This window comes from Oncorhynchus clarkii, chromosome 30 (genome assembly GCF_045791955.1).
Source record: "Oncorhynchus clarkii lewisi isolate Uvic-CL-2024 chromosome 30, UVic_Ocla_1.0, whole genome shotgun sequence".
NCBI classification, from domain to species: domain Eukaryota; kingdom Metazoa; phylum Chordata; class Actinopteri; order Salmoniformes; family Salmonidae; genus Oncorhynchus; species Oncorhynchus clarkii.
This window is the reverse complement of record NC_092176.1, coordinates 23,403,882-23,421,338: the sequence shown is the minus strand read 5'-3', so window position 1 is coordinate 23,421,338 and position 17,457 is coordinate 23,403,882. Positions and strand designations below refer to the sequence as shown.

The 17,457-nt window shown below is 48.0% G+C and overlaps 1 protein-coding gene across 2 annotated transcripts in view; it reads left to right on the top strand.

Moving 5' to 3' along the window:
• LOC139389438 (single-stranded DNA-binding protein 2) overlaps positions 1–17,457 on the top strand; it is a 117,527-nt gene that overhangs the window by 91,741 nt on the left and 8,329 nt on the right. For both annotated transcript variants that reach the window (XM_071136194.1, XM_071136193.1), the window contains exons 5-9: positions 5,996–6,085; positions 16,510–16,569; positions 16,901–16,964; positions 17,044–17,114; positions 17,352–17,419. In XM_071136194.1, coding sequence (XP_070992295.1) covers positions 5,996–6,085; positions 16,510–16,569; positions 16,901–16,964; positions 17,044–17,114; positions 17,352–17,419 — 353 coding nt within the window. The remainder of the gene's footprint in view (positions 1–5,995; positions 6,086–16,509; positions 16,570–16,900; positions 16,965–17,043; positions 17,115–17,351; positions 17,420–17,457) is intronic.

The following is a 17,457-nucleotide window of genomic DNA, read 5'->3' as shown; positions in this document are numbered from 1 at the left end:
AGGGCTGGAAGGCTGTTGTGTTGAGGCTGTCTGTGTTGTGTGTTGCAGCGGCTGTAGGGCTGGAAGGCTGTTGTGTTGAGGCTGTCTGTGTTGTGTGTTGCAGCAGCTGTAGGGCTGGAAGGCTGTTGTGTTGAGGCTGTCTGTGTTGTGTGTTGCAGCAGCTGTAGGGCTGGAAGGCTGTTGTGTTGAGGCTGTCTGTGTTGTGTGTTGCAGCGGCTGTAGGGCTGGAAGGCTGTTGTGTTGAGGCTGTCTGTGTTGTGTGTTGCAACGGCCGTAGGGCTGGAAGGCTGTTGTTGTCGTTTTCTCCCAGTGAAGGAGGCTGATGTGCAGTGGGGGCAGGGAATATCTTGATGTTTTTCTTGTTGGTTTATTTGGAAAAGGCTGCTTAGTCAGCAGGTCAGGTAGATATTCCCCCCCCCCCCCTATCTCTGAGAAGGCAGACTCAGCAGACCTCCAGGCTGCCAGTGAGTGGAAAGCATGCTGGGTAATCCGGAGTGAGAGGAGAAATGAAGGCAGGGGAAAAGAACACTACCATTCCCAGAGAGAGTGCAGTACTGTGAACACACACACAAACACATATGCCACACACCTGTCCTGAACAATGTTCTCCGCCACTGAGCCTTCCATCCATACCTTCATTTGTTTAAGCCAAATACACACACTCTGTTTACATAGAGCAGTGCAATTTCAACACAAGAACTGTATGTGTCCTGTCCCCACACAGTGGGGTGGGAGTAGTTTGCCATTTTCTTGGCTCTGATTAGTAACTGTGTTGCAGTCTGACCTAAAAAATCAGCCAGCGGAAACTTTTGGGTCTGTCTCACAGTCTATGCCGAAGGAGGGAGAGGTAGAGGATGAAGGAGGAGGGGGAGAGAGGGAGTGAGAAGATGTGCAGACAAACAGCAAGAAACTGCATTTACTGAAGTGTTTATTGTTTTGCGGACCACGTTTGATACAAAGCTGCTGATACTGATACTTTTTATATATGACTATTAACAGTTGATAGTATACATTAGAAGAATCCTATATGTTGTCTGTACAGAGACACAATAACTAACAGGTGGAGGTTGTAGTTGTGGTATTGTAATGTTTGGGAGACTGTGTGTGTGTGGGAAGGGTGTAGACTGTCTTCCCTATCACTCACCAATGTGTCAGACCACTCACCACCTCTTTGCGGGCCGCCAGCATCTCGCCTCCATCCCCTACCTCTGAACCTTGACCCTTAATTACGCTCCTGTCCGTGTCCATCTCCCTGCCTCCCTGCCCATAGCCGTTGCCTGGTGGTGTATTGGGGAGTTTGTACTATAGCACAGGAAGCAGTCCAAGGCAGTGGTGAAACGTGCCCGCGCCACCCGTCTGAGAGAGAACAATATAAAGAGTAAAAATAACCTGGGCGGCTGGCCTGCCACAATACCACAGTGCCAGGTCAGGAACACACACAGGAAAGAGCCCACAGAGACAGAGGATGGAGGGGAGACTCGTTTGATCACGACATGATAACAAACTGGGCTACTGTTATGATCTGCTCCTGTATAATAGGTAGTCATGGGCTGGATTATAGGGAGTCATGAGCTGGATTATAGGTAGTTATGAGCTTGATTATAGGTATTCATGGGCTGGATTATAGGTAGTCATGTCCTGAATTATAGGCAGACATTTCCTGAATTATAGGTAGTCATGTCCTGGATTATAGGTAGTCATGTCCTGGAATATAGGTAGTCTTCGGCTAGATTATAGGTAGTCATGGGCCGGATTATACATTGTCATGGGCTGGATTATAGGTAGTCATGGGCTGGATTATAGGTAGTCATGTCCTGGATTATAGGTAGACATTTCCTGAATTATAGGTAGTCATGTCCTGGATTATAAATCAAATCAAATCAAATTTGATTTATCACATACACATGGTTAGCAGATGTTAATGCGAGTGTAGCGAAATGCTTGTGCTTCTAGTTCCGACAATGCAGTAATAACCAACGAGTAATCTAACTAACAATTCCAAAACTACTACCTTATACACACAAGTGTAAAGGGATAAAGAATATGTACATAAAGATATATGAATGAGTGATGGTACAGAACGGCATAGGCAAGATGCAGTAGATGGTATCGAGTACAGTATATACATATGAGATGAGTATGTAAACAAAGTGGCATAGTTTAAAGTGGCTAGTGATACATGTATTACATAAAGATGCAGTAGATGATATAGAGTACAGTATATACGTAGACATATGAGATGAATAATGTAGGGTATGTAAACATTATATTAAGTAGCATTGTTTAAAGTGGCTAGTGATATATTTTACATCAATTCCAATTATTAAAGTGGCTGGAGTTGAGTCAGTGTGTTGGCAGCAGCCACTCAATGTTAGTGGTGGCTGTTTAACAGTCTGATGGCCATGAGATAGAAGCTGTTTTTCAGTCTCTCGGTCCCAGCTTTGATGCACCTGTACTGACCTCGCCTTCTGGATGATAGCGGGGTGAACAGGCAGTGGCTCGGGTGGTTGTTGTCCTTGATGATCTTTATGGCCTTCCTGTGACATCGGGTGGTGTAGGTGTCCTGGAGGGCAGGTAGTTTGCCCCCGGTGATGCGTTGTGCAGACCTCACTACCCTCTGGAGAGTCTTACGGTTGTGGGCGGAGCAGTTGCCGTACCAGGCGGTGATACAGCCCGACAGGATGCTCTCGATTGTGTATCTGTAGAAGTTTGTGAGTGCTTTTGGTACCAAGCCAAATTTCTTCAGCCTCCTGAGGTTGAAGAGGCGCTGCTGCGCCTTCTTCACGATGCTGTCTGTGTGGGTGGACCAATTCAGTTTGTCTGTGATGTGTACGCCGAGGAACTTAAAACTTGCTACCCTCTCCACTACTGTTCCATCGATGTGGATAGGGGGGTGTTCCCTCTGCTGTTTCCTGAAGTCCACAATCATCTCCTTAGTTTTGTTGACGTTGAGTGTGAGGTTATTTTCCTGACACCACACTTCGAGGGCCCTCACCTCCTCCCTGTAAGCTGTCTCATCGTTGTTGGTAATCAAGCCTACCACTGTTGTGTCATCCGCAAACTTGATGATTGAGTTGGAGGCGTGCGTGGCCACGCAGTCGTGGGTGAACAGGGAGTACAGGAGAGGGCTCAGAACGCACCCTTGTGGGGCCCTAGTGTTGAGGATCAGCGGGGTGGAGATGTTGTTACCTACCCTCACCACCTGGGGGCGGCCCGTCAGGAAGTCCAGTACCCAGTTGCACAGGGCGGGGTCGAGACCCAGGGTCTCGAGCTTGATGACGAGTTTGGAGGGTACTATGGTGTTAAATGCTGAGCTGTAGTCGATGAACAGCATTCTCACATAGGTATTCCTCTTGTCCAGATGGGTTAGGGCAGTGTGCAGTGTGGTTGAGATTGCATTGTCTGTGGACCTATTTGGGCGGTAAGCAAATTGGAGTGGGTCTAGGGTGTCAGGTAGGGTGGAGGTGATATGGTCCTTGACTAGTCTCTCAAAGCTACGGGGCGGTAGTCGTTTAGCTCAGTTACCTTAGCTTTCTTGGGACCAGGAACAATGGTGGCCCTCTTGAAGCATGTGGGAACAGCAGACTGGGATAGGGATTGATTGAATATGTCAGTAAACACACCAGCCAGCTGGTCTGCGCATGCTCTGAGGGCGCGGCTGGGGATGCCGTCTGGGCCTGCAGCCTTGCGAGGGTTAACCCGTTTAAATGTTTTACTCACCTCGGCTGCAGTGAAGGAGAGTCCGTATGTTTTGGTTGCGGGCCGTGTCAGTGGCACTGTATTGTCCTCAAAGCGGGCAAAAAAGTTATTTAGTCTGCCTGGGAGCAAGGCATCCTGGTCCGTGACTGGGCTGGTTTTCTTTTTGTAATCCGTGATTGACTGTAGACCCTGCCACATACCTCTTGTGTCTGAGCCGTTGAATTGAGATTCTACTTTGTCTCTATACTGATGCTTAGCTTGTTTGATTGCCTTGCGGAGGGAATAGCTACACTGTTTGTATTCGGTCATGTTTCCGGTCACCTTGCCCTGATTAAAAGCAGTGGTTCGCGCTTTCAGTTTCACGTGAATGCTGCCATCAATCCACGGTTTCTGGTTTGGGAATGTTTTAATCGTTGCTATGGGAACGACATCTTCAACGCACGTTCTAATGAACTCGCTCACAGAATCAGCGTATTCGTCAATGTTGTTGTTTGACGCAATACGAAACATATCCCAGTCCACGTGATGGAAGCAGTCTTGGAGTGTGGAATCAGATTGGTCGGACCAGCGTTGAACAGACCTCAGCACGGGAGCTTCTTGTTTTAGTTTCTGTCTGTAGGCAGGGAGCAACAAAATGGAGTCGTGGTCAGCTTTTCCGAAAGGAGAGCGGGGGAGGGCCTTCTATGCGTCGCGGAAGTTAGAATAGCAATGATCCAAGGTTTTGCCAGCCCTGGTTGCGCAATCGATATGCTGATACAATTTAGGGAGTCTTGTTTTCAGATTAGCCTTGTTAAAATCCCCAGCTACAATGAATGCAGCCTCAGGATATGTGGATTCCAGTTTGCAAAGAGTCAAATAAAGTTAGTTCAGAGCCATCGATGTGTCTGCTTGGGGGGGAATATATACGGCTGTGATTCTAATCGAAGATAATTCCCTTGGTAGATAATGCGGTCGACATTTGATTGTGAGGATTTCTAAATCAGGTGAACAGAAGGACTTGAGTTCCTGTATGTTGTTGTGACCACACCACGTCTCGTTAACCATAAAGCATACGCCCCCGCCCCTCTTCTTACCAGAAAGATGTTTGTTTCTGTCGGCGCGATGCGTGGAGAAACCAGCTGGCTGCACCGACTCCGATAGCGTCTCTCCAGTGAGCCATGTTTCCGTGAAGCAAAGAACGTTACAGTCTCTGATGTCCCTCTGGAATGCTACCCTTGCTCGGATTTCATCAACCTTGTTGTCAAGAGACTGGACATTGGCGAGAAGAATGCTAGGGAGTGGTGCGCGATGTGCCCGTCTCCGGAGTCTGACCAGAAGACCGCTTCGTTTCCCTCTTTTACGAAGTCGTTTTTTTGGGTCGCCGGCTGGGATCCATTCCGTTGTCCTGGGTGAAAGGCAGAATACAGGATCCGCTTCGCGAAAGTCATATTCTTGGTCGTACTGATGGTGAGTTGACGCTGCTCTTATATTCAGTAGTTCTTCTCGACTGTATGTAATGAAACCTAAGATGACCTGGGGTACCAATGTAAGAAATAACACGTGAAAAAACAAAAAACTGCATAGTTTCCTAGGAATGCGAAGCGAGGCGGCCATCTCTGTCGGCACCGGAACATGATTCTGGTATAGGTAGTCATGTCCTGGATTATAGGTAGTCATGGGCTGGATTATAGGTAGTCATGTCCTGGAATATATGTAGTCATGGGCTGGATTATAGGTAGTCATGTCCTGGATTATAGGTAGTCATGGGCTGGATTATAGGTAGTCATGTCCTGGAATATAGGTAGTCATGGGCTGGATTATAGGTAGTCATGTCCTGGAATATAGGTAGTCATGGGCTGGATTATAGGTAGTCATGTCCTGGATTATAGGTAGTCATGGGCTGGATTATAGGTAGTCATGTCCTGAATTATAGGTAGACATTTCCTGAATTATAGGAAGTCATGTCCTGGATTATAGGTAGTCATGTCCTGGATTATAGGTAATCATAGGCTGGATTATAGGTAGTCATGTCCTGGAATATATGTAGTCATGGGCTGGATTATAGGTATTCATGGGCTGTGTTATAGGTAGTCATGGGCTGGATTATAGGTAGTCAGCGGCTGGATTAGTTGTAGTCATGGGCTGGATTATAGGTAGTCATTGGCTGGATTATGGATTTTCCTAGGGTTCAGTGTCTCCTGGTGTTGGAATTTTGGATGTCTTTGGACCTTTTCTGCATGAGCGTGTTAACAGTTACCGCCTCACTGATACACCATCCTCATGACCTAACCTGACTTTGTGTGTGTGTGTCTTCCAGAGTGCAGCAGCAGCTCCCAGTCCCATACTTGGCAACCTTCCCCCAGGAGAGGGAATGCCAGTGGGACCCGTACCTCCAGGATTCTTCCAGGTACACACACACATACACACACACACACACATACATACAGTATATACAGTTGAAGTCGGAAGTTTACATACTCTTAGGTTGGAATCATTAAAACTCGATTTTCAACCACTCCACAAATTTATTGTCAACAAACTATGGTTTTGGCAAGTCGGTTAGGACATCTACTTTGTGCATGACACAAGTAATATTTCCAACAATTGTTTACAGACAGATTATTTCACTTCTAATTCACTGTATCACATTTCCAGTGGGTCAGAAGTTTACATACACTAAGTTGAATGTGCCTTTAAACAACTTGATGATGTCATGGCTTTAAAATCTTCTGATAAGCTAATTGACATCATTTGAGTCAATTGGAGATGTACCTGCGGATGTATTTCAAGGCCTACCTTCAAACTCTGTGCCTCTTTGCTTGACATCATGGGAAAATCAAAAGAAATCAGCCAAGACCTCAGAAACAAAATTGTAGACCTCCACAAGTCTGGTTCATCCTTGGGAGCAATTTCCAAATGCCTGAAGGTACCACGTTCATCTGTACAAACACTAGTACACAAGTATAAACTCCATGGGACGACGCAGCCGTCATACCGATCAGGAAGGAGACGCGTTCTGTCTCCTAGAGATGAACGTGCTTTGGTGCGAAAAGTGCAAATCAAGGACCTTGTGAAGATGCTGGAGGAAACAGGTGCAAAAGTATCTATATCCACAGTAAAACGAGTCGTATATTGACATAACCTGAAAGGCCGCTCAGCAAGACAGAAGCCACTGCTACAAATCCGCCATAAAAAAAGACAGACTACGGTTTGCAACTGCACATGGGGACAAAGATCGTACTTTTTGGAGGAAAAAAAAAATAGAACTGTTTGGCAACAATGACCATCATTATGTTTGGAGGAAAAGGGGGAGGCTTGCAAGCCGAAGAACACCATCCCAACCGTGAAGCACAGGGGTTGGCAGCATCATGTTGTGGGGGTGCTTTGCTGCAGGAGGGACTCGTGCACTTCACAAAATAGATGGCATCATGAGGGAAGGAAAATTCTGTGGATATATTGAAGCAACGTCTCAAGACATCAGTCAGGAAGTTAAAGCTTGGTCGCAAATGGATCTTCCAAATGGACAATGATCCCAAGCATACTTACAAAGTTGTGGCAAAATGGCTTAAGGACAACAAAGTCACAGTATCGGAGTGGCCATCACAAAGCCCTGACCTCAATCCTATAGAAAATTGGTGGGCAGAACTGAAAAAGCGTGTGCGTGCAAGGAGGCCTACAAATCTGGAGGTTTACACCATCTCTGTCAGGAGGAATGGGCCAGAATTCACCCAACGTATTGTGGGAATGTCACGTCCTGACCTTAGTTCCTTTTGTATGTTTCTATTTTAGGTTGATCATGGCGTGAGTTGGGGTGGGCACTCTATGTTTTGTTCTTGTGTTTATATGTATATGTGTTTAGCCTGGTATGGTTCCCAATCAGAGACAGCTGTCAATTGTTGAGAACCATACTTAGGTAGCCTGTTTTCCCACTCTTGTTTGTGGGAAAACTTTTTTCTCCCCAATTTTGTGGTATCCAATTGTTTTTAGTAGCTACTATCTTCTCTCATCGCTACAACTCCAGTACGGGCTCGGGAGAGATGAAGGTTGAAAGTCATGCATCCTCCGATACACAACCCAACCAAGCCGCACTGCTTCTTAACACAGCGCCATCCAACCCGGAAGCCAGCCACACCAATGTGTCGGAGGAAACACTGTGCACCTGGCAACCTTGGTTAGCGCGCACTGCGCCCGGCCCGCCACAGGAGTCGCTGGTGAGACAAGGATTTCCCTACCGGCCAAACCCTCCCTAACCCGGACGACTGGGTCGCTGGGCAGCTCTCGGCTGTGCTTCCGTTTGTAGTCTGTAATAGTTTGCAAGTCCTGCCACATCCGACCAGCGTCAGAGCCGGTGTACTACGATTCGATCTTAGTCCTGCATTGACGCTTTGCCTGTTTGATGGTTTGTCAGAGGGCATTGCGGGATTTCTTATAAGCTTCTGGGTTAGAGTCCCGCTCCTTGAAAGCGGCAGCTCTACCCTTTAGCTCAGTGCAGATGTTGCCTGTAATCCATGGCTTCTGGTTGAGGTATGCACATACAGTCACTGTGGGGACAGCAGAGAGGGGTTTTGATTAATCTGGCCCTTTGTACACCGGGCTATGGTCCATCATGTCATCGGGCAAAAGCGAAGAGGGAAGGCAGATAAAGAGTTTTTATCAAAATCAATCACTTTTGCATGTGAAAACACAGAATCCTACTCATTACTACAAATGCTTAATAACATCAGAGCCGATGAAGTCGTCGGACAGAGCTGGGCACCTGGCTCACGCCCGGGAGGCAGTCCGGTTCCAATGCAATCAACTTTCAGCAGGTGCAAAACACACCTACATGGGCACCCGGGCGAGATGAATTGTATCGCCTCAATGATTCTGATGATGTTTTACCTGGGTGCACCTGACTACTTTTTACTTGTTTACTGTCAAGTCTGGTTTATTGTCTGATTCTAGCATTTGCACACTTACAGTGCACAATTGAACTGAGGATCTGTTTACATGTGTATTTGGGGTTCAACCATTGACTATATGCGGTTCATAATTAGCTTACTGTTCTTAACAAAGCAATTTGTTTTCTCGGCTATGGTTGGTGTTGGGGTCTTGATTGTTCTTAGCTGAGGAAATGTAACGTAGCTAAAAGCAGTGTTTGTCCTGTTTGTGGTCAACCATTGACTATGCGGTTCATAACTAGTTTCCCAAAGTTTGGTAGTTTTAAATTTAAAGTAACTAACGTTAGCTACTGTAGCCAGCTATGTTTAGTCTAAGAAAGTGTTTTATATTGTGATGCATGAACTGGTCAATCGCGTAGCTAATGTTAGTCTTACGTTGGCCAACATTACCTAGCTAACGTTAACTGGCTATCATAGCAGCCAAGGACTTTCGCTATCTTATTTGTTCATATTTGTTTGTGCTCTGATGACACGCAAGTGTCTAGGTCCTTTTATATTTTTAAGGGATGAAATAAAAGTGTTAAACATGAGACCATTTGCTTTTGAAACATGATAGTGCATGATCATTTCTGTTTTGTAATTAGTCAATGACCATTTCATTTGGATCCAAACGGAGAGGAAAGCATGTGGCAGAGGAGCTAGATGTCAACTAATGGATAGATCAACATTACTCCTTAGAGGTGTGTAATGGTACTGCTCCCTAGAGGGGTGTTATGGTACTGCTCCCTAGAGGTGTGTAATGGTACTGCTCCCTAGGGGTGTGTTATGGTACTGCCTCCTAGAGGTGTGTAATGGTACTGCTCCCTAGAGGTGTGTAATGGTACTGCTCCCTAGGGGTGTGGTATGGTACTGCTCCCTAGGGGTGTGTTATGGTACCTGCTCCCTAGGGGTGTGTTATGGTACTGCTCCCTATTGGTATGTAATGGTACTGCTCCCTAGGGGTGTGTTATGGTACTGCTCCCTAGGGGTGTGTTATGGTACTGCTCCCTAGGGGTGTGTAATGGTACTGCTCCCTAGAGGTGTGTAATGGTACTGCTCCCTAGGGGTGTGGTATGGTACTGCTCCCTAGGGGTGTGTTATGGTACTGCTCCCTAGGGGTGTGGTATGGTACTGCTCCCTAGGGGTGTGGTATGGTACTGCTCCCTAAGGGTGTGTAATGGTACTGCTCCCTAGGGGTGTGTTATTGTACTGCTCCCTAGAGGTGTGTTATGGTACTTCTCCCTAGAGGTGTGTAATGGTCCTGCTCCCTAGGGGTGTGGTATGGTACTGCTCCCTAGGGGTGTGTTATGGTACCTGCTCCCTAGGGGTGTGGTATGGTACTGCTCCCTAGGGTTGTGGTATGGTACTGCTCCCTAGGGGTGTGTTATGGTACTGCTCCCTAGGGGTGTGGTATGGTACTGCTCCCTAGGGGTGTGTTATGGTACTGCTCCCTAGGGGTGTGGTATGGTACTGCTCCCTAGGGGTGTGGTATGGTACTGCTCCCTAGGGGTGTGTAATGGTACTGCTCCCTAGAGGTGTGTAATGGTACTGCTCCCTAGGGGTGTGGTATGGTACTGCTCCCTAGAGGTGTGTTATTGTACTGCTCCCTAGGGGTGTGTTATGGTACTGCTCCCTAGAGGTGTGTAATGGTACTGCTCCCTAGGGGTGTGTTATGGTACTGCTCCCTAGGGGTGTGTAATGGTACTGCTCCCTAGGGGTGTGTTATGATACTGCTCACTAGGGGTGTGTTATGATACTGCTCCTTATTGGTGTGTTATGGTACTGCTCCCTATGGGTGGGGTATGGTACTGCTCCCTAGGGGTGTGTTATGGTACTGCTCCCTAGGGGTGTGTAATGGTACTGCTCCCTAGTGGTGTGTAATGGTACTGCTCCTTAGGGGTGTGTTAGGATACTGCTCCCTAGGGGTGTGTTATGATTCTGCTCCCTAGGGGTGTGTTATGGTACTGCTCCCTAGGGGTGTGTTATGGTACTGCTCCCTAGGGGTGTGTTATGGTAACTGCTCCCTAGGGGTGTGTTATGGTAACTGCTCCCTATGGGTGTGTTATGGTACTGCTCCCTAGGGGTGTGTTATGGTACTGCTCCCTAGGGGTGTGTTATGGTACTGCTCCCTAGGGGTGTGGTATGGTACTGCTCCCTAGAGGTGTGTTATTGTACTGCTCCCTAGGGGTGTGTTATGGTACTGCTCCCTAGGGGTGTTGTATGGTACTGCTCCCTATAGGTGTGTTATTGTACTGCTCCTTAGGGGTGTGTTATGGTACTGCTCCCTAGGGGTGTGTTATGGTACTGCTCCCTAGAGGTGTGTAATGGTACTGCTCCCTAGGGGTGTTGTATGGTACTGCTCCCTAGGGGTGTGTTATGGTACTGCTCCCTAGGGGTGTGTTATGGTACTGCTCCCTAGAGGTGTGTTATTGTACTGCTCCCTAGGGGTGTGTTATGGTACTGCTCCCTAGGGGTGTGTTATGGTAACTGCTCCCTATGGGTGTGTTATGGTACTGCTCCCTAGGGGTGTGTTATGGTACTGCTCCCTAGGGGTGTGTTATGGTACTGCTCCCTAGAGGTGTGTTATTGTACTGCTCCCTAGGGGTGTGTTATGGTACTGCTCCCTAGAGGTGTGTAATGGTACTGCTCCCTAGGGGTGTGTTATTGTACTGCTCCCTAGGGGTGTGTTATGGTACTGCTCCCTATGGGTGTGGTATGGTACTGCTCCCTAGGGGTGTGTTATGGTACTGCTCCCTAGGGGTGTGTTATGGTACTGCTCCCTAGGAGTGTGTAATGGTACTGCTCCCTATGGGTGGGGTATGGTACTGCTCCCTAGGGGTGTGTTATGGTACTGCTCCCTAGGGGTGTGTAATGGTACTGCTCCCTAGTGGTGTGTAATGGTACTGCTCCTTAGGGGTGTGTTAGGATACTGCTCCCTAGGGGTGTGTTATGATTCTGCTCCCTAGGGGTGTGTTATGGTACTGCTCCCTAGGGGTGTGTTATGGTACTGCTCCCTAGGGGTGTGTTATGGTAACTGCTCCCTAGGGGTGTGTTATGGTAACTGCTCCCTATGGGTGTGTTATGGTACTGCTCCCTAGGGGTGTGTTATGGTACTGCTCCCTAGGGGTGTGTTATGGTACTGCTCCCTAGGGGTGTGTTATGGTACTGCTCCCTAGAGGTGTGTTATTGTACTGCTCCCTAGGGGTGTGTTATGGTACTGCTCCCTAGGGGTGTGTTATGGTAACTACTCCCTATGGGTGTGTTATGGTACTGCTCCCTAGGGGTGTGTTATGGTACTGCTCCCTAGGGGTGTGTTATGGTACTGCTCCCTAGAGGTGTGTAATGGTACTGCTCCCTAGAGGTGTGTTATGGTACTGCTCCCTAGGGGTGTGTTATGGTACTGCTCCCTAGGGGTGTGGTATGGTACTGCTCCCTAGAGGTGTGTTATTGTACTGCTCCCTAGGGGTGTGTTATGGTACTGCTCCCTAGGGGTGTTGTATGGTACTGCTCCCTATAGGTGTGTTATTGTACTGCTCCTTAGGGGTGTGTTATGGTACTGCTCCCTAGGGGTGTGTTATGGTACTGCTCCCTAGAGGTGTGTAATGGTACTGCTCCCTAGGGGTGTGTTATGGTACTGCTCCCTAGGGGTGTGTTATGGTAACTGCTCCCTAGGGGTGTGTTATGGTAACTGCTCCCTATGGGTGTGTTATGGTACTGCTCCCTAGGGGTGTGTTATGGTACTGCTCCCTAGGGGTGTGTTATGGTACTGCTCCCTAGGGGTGTGTTATGGTACTGCTCCCTAGAGGTGTGTTATTGTACTGCTCCCTAGGGGTGTGTTATGGTACTGCTCCCTAGGGGTGTGTTATGGTAACTGCTCCCTATGGGTGTGTTATGGTACTGCTCCCTAGGGGTGTGTTATGGTACTGCTCCCTAGGGGTGTGTTATGGTACTGCTCCCTAGAGGTGTGTAATGGTACTGCTCCCTAGAGGTGTGTAATGGTACTGCTCCCTAGAGGTGTGTTATGGTACTGCTCCCTAGGGGTGTGTTATGGTACTGCTCCCTAGGGGTGTGGTATGGTACTGCTCCCTAGAGGTGTGTTATTGTACTGCTCCCTAGGGGTGTGTTATGGTACTGCTCCCTAGGGGTGTTGTATGGTACTGCTCCCTATAGGTGTGTTATTGTACTGCTCCTTAGGGGTGTGTTATGGTACTGCTCCCTAGGGGTGTGTTATGGTACTGCTCCCTAGAGGTGTGTAATGGTACTGCTCCCTAGGGGTGTTGTATGGTACTGCTCCCTAGGGGTGTGTTATGGTACTGCTCCCTAGGGGTGTGTTATGGTACTGCTCCCTAGAGGTGTGTTATTGTACTGCTCCCTAGGGGTGTGTTATGGTACTGCTCCCTAGGGGTGTGTTATGGTAACTGCTCCCTATGGGTGTGTTATGGTACTGCTCCCTAGGGGTGTGTTATGGTACTGCTCCCTAGGGGTGTGTTATGGTACTGCTCCCTAGAGGTGTGTTATTGTACTGCTCCCTAGGGGTGTGTTATGGTACTGCTCCCTAGAGGTGTGTAATGGTACTGCTCCCTAGGGGTGTGTTATTGTACTGCTCCCTAGGGGTGTGTTATGGTACTGCTCCCTATGGGTGTGGTATGGTACTGCTCCCTAGGGGTGTGTTATGGTACTGCTCCCTAGGGGTGTGTTATGGTACTGCTCCCTAGGAGTGTGTAATGGTACTGCTCCCTATGGGTGGGGTATGGTACTGCTCCCTAGGGGTGTGTTATGGTACTGCTCCCTAGGGGTGTGTAATGGTACTGCTCCCTAGTGGTGTGTAATGGTACTGCTCCTTAGGGGTGTGTTAGGATACTGCTCCCTAGGGGTGTGTTATGATTCTGCTCCCTAGGGGTGTGTTATGGTACTGCTCCCTAGGGGTGTGTTATGGTACTGCTCCCTAGGGGTGTGTTATGGTAACTGCTCCCTAGGGGTGTGTTATGGTAACTGCTCCCTATGGGTGTGTTATGGTACTGCTCCCTAGGGGTGTGTTATGGTACTGCTCCCTAGGGGTGTGTTATGGTACTGCTCCCTAGGGGTGTGTTATGGTACTGCTCCCTAGAGGTGTGTTATTGTACTGCTCCCTAGGGGTGTGTTATGGTACTGCTCCCTAGGGGTGTGTTATGGTAACTACTCCCTATGGGTGTGTTATGGTACTGCTCCCTAGGGGTGTGTTATGGTACTGCTCCCTAGGGGTGTGTTATGGTACTGCTCCCTAGAGGTGTGTAATGGTACTGCTCCCTAGAGGTGTGTTATGGTACTGCTCCCTAGGGGTGTGTTATGGTACTGCTCCCTAGGGGTGTGGTATGGTACTGCTCCCTAGAGGTGTGTTATTGTACTGCTCCCTAGGGGTGTGTTATGGTACTGCTCCCTAGGGGTGTTGTATGGTACTGCTCCCTATAGGTGTGTTATTGTACTGCTCCTTAGGGGTGTGTTATGGTACTGCTCCCTAGGGGTGTGTTATGGTACTGCTCCCTAGAGGTGTGTAATGGTACTGCTCCCTAGGGGTGTTGTATGGTACTGCTCCCTAGGGGTGTGTTATGGTACTGCTCCCTAGGGGTGTGTTATGGTACTGCTCCCTAGAGGTGTGTTATTGTACTGCTCCCTAGGGGTGTGTTATGGTACTGCTCCCTAGGGGTGTGTTATGGTAACTGCTCCCTATGGGTGTGTTATGGTACTGCTCCCTAGGGGTGTGTTATGGTACTGCTCCCTAGGGGTGTGTTATGGTACTGCTCCCTAGAGGTGTGTAATGGTACTGCTCCCTAGAGGTGTGTTATGGTACTGCTCCCTATAGGTGTGTTATGGTACTGCTCCCTAGGGGTGTGGTATGGTACTGCTCCCTAGAGGTGTGTTATTGTACTGCTCCCTAGGGGTGTGTTATGGTACTGCTCCCTAGGGGTGTTGTATGGTACTGCTCCCTATAGGTGTGTTATTGTACTGCTCCTTAGGGGTGTGTTATGGTACTGCTCCCTAGGGGTGTGTTATGGTACTGCTCCCTAGAGGTGTGTAATGGTACTGCTCCCTAGAGGTGTGGTATGGTACTGCTCCCTAGAGGTGTGTTATTGTACTGCTCCCTAGGGGTGTGTTATGGTACTGCTCCCTAGAAGTGTGTAATGGTACTGCTCCCTAGGGGTGTGTAATGGTACTGCTCCCTAGGGTTGTGTTATGATACAGCTCCCTAGGGGTGTGTTATGATACTGCTCCCTAGGGGTGTGTTATGGTACTGCTCCCTATTGGTATGTTATGGTACTGCTCCCTAGGGGTGTGTTATGGTACTGCTCCCTAGGGGTGTGTTATGGTACTGCTCCCTAGGGGTGTGGTATGGTACTGCTCCCTAGAGGTGTGTTATTGTACTGCTCCCTAGGGGTGTGGTATGGTACTGCTCCCTAGGGGTGTGTTATGGTACTGCTCCCTAGAGGTGTGTAATGGTACTGCTCCCTAGGGGTGTGTTATGGTACTGCTCCCTAGGGGTGTGTTATTGTACTGCTCCCTAGGGGTGTGTAATGGTACTGCTCCCTATGGGTGTGCTATGGTACTGCTCCCTAGTGGTGTGTTATGGTACTGCTCCCTAGGGGTGTGTTATGGTACTGCTCCCTAGGGGTGTGTAATGGTACTGCTCCCTAGGGGTGTGTTATGATACTGCTCACTAGGGGTGTGTTATGATACTGCTCCCTAGGGGTGTGTTATGGTACTGCTCCCTAGGGGTATGGTATGGTACTGCTCCCTAGGGGTGTGGTATGGTACTGCTCCCTAGGGGTGTTTTGTGGTACTGCTCCCTGTAGCTCACATCATTGGCTGGATTTGGGTTAGTTTGAATTGAACCCAACATTTATGTGACCGTTTATTGTGTGTGGTGTGGACATTGGATAGCAGGCACACACAATACAAAATGATATTTCACACACAGTTCACACACATTTTAGTCCTACAGGAAACACTGATAGTTTCAAACATATACACAGAGTTAGTCATGGAAGTTCTGGAAGTGACCAGGGCCGTGCACAGAGCTTTGGACAGATGAAAGGGAGTTAGTTAAACGTTGCCTGTCTTTGCTAGAACCACTACCGGGGTGGGCTATATCAGCTGATTATTTAGAATGTAGGTTATGAATTAGCTAGTTAGCAAGGCTAATCTGTTAAAATAAGTAAACTAGTGTTTACTTGATTTGAATTTGTTCTGCTGCTTACAAACAGTCAAACTGCAGATGCCCCCTTCCCTGTCCCTGACTGTCAGATAACACATGCTAGCAACAGCAAAGTAACCGCCAGTAGGTGGCTTGTGCATGCAGGATGAGCGCAGCAGCTTATGGGCACCGCCGCGGTGTGTAATGGTACTGCTCCCTAGGGTTGTGTTATGGTACTGCTCCCTAGAGGTGTGTTATGGTACTGCTCCCTAGAGGTGTGTAATGGTACTGCTCCCTAGGGGTGTGTTATGGTACTGCTCGGGCGGAGGAGGGTATTTTTTAAAGATTCATTAGAACATTCTGAGAAATGTTCTAGATTGATGGACAAGTTGTTACATCTAAAGTTACAATAGAGAAAGAGACTAATAATAAAATAAAAAGTAATCAGTACAAAAGGGCACTTTTTTCATAGGCGGGCAAAGGACAGGTGCACCAGCACGCCTAGGGTCCTATCTGTGCAGGTGCCTGGTCATGATGACTGACTGTCATACTAACATCGCTAGTATTCATCATCATATACTTTATATTTTTCCAACGGTCTATCTCTATCTCCCTAACTCTACCTTCCTCTATCCCAACTCTCCCCTTTGTGTGTGTGTGTGTGTGTGTGTGTGTGTGTGTGTGTGTGTGTGTGTGTGTGTGTGTGTGTGTGTGTGGTGTGTGTGTGTGTGTGTACCTTCACAGTCGTTCATGTCGCCTCGTTACCCTGGTGGGCCCAGACCTCCTCTCAGAATACCCAATCAGGTAAGATCACTAACGCCCTCCTCAGGTTGCAATAAGAAATGTATTCTAATGTTCCATTGTACATCTGTCTATACGACTTCTTTATATCCTGACCTGTCCTCCTTTTTATTTCACTTATATCTGCTTCTCTTTATACATTACTTGAACACATTATCTTGTCTTGTCTTACAGTCAAAGAGGGTGTTTTTCTTTATACCTTCCTTGAACACATTATCTTGTCTTGACTGTGTTTTGGCATGATTGTGTGTATAGCTCCTCATATTTAGTATATGTTAGTGATGATGTGTGATATTCTGTGATGATCATGATGATGATGATGATTTTGGCACAGGCAATGGGGGTCCCTGGGAATCAGCCTATGCTACCCAGCGGAATGGACCCCACGAGACAACAAGGTGGGTCTCTCACACATACACACCACAGACTCTTACATACACACACAGGCTGAGGGCTGATGGCTCTCTATTTTTTCAGGGCATCCAAATATGGGGGGGCCCATGCAGCGAATGACTCCCCCCAGGGGGATGGTCTCTCTTGGGCCACAGGTATGTGATCGATTGAATGAAATCTCCAGGTACATTATGCATAACTTTAAACTCCTTCTGTCACATTTGAGCTTGTTTGTAGGTGGGTGAATACATTTGTATATATGTGTTTATATACAGTATGTACATGTGTGGTAGTATACTATGGTAGTATTTCTACTCTCCACCTGTGGAAACCTGTTTGATGTATGTCTACATTACATTATGGTCATTTGGCCTTGGGATTCTCTCTTCCAGAACTACGGTGGAGGGATGAGACCACCTCTCAATGCACTGGTTGGCCCTGGGATGCCTGGCATGAACATGTGAGCACTCTGTCATCAACACACACACGCATGCACCA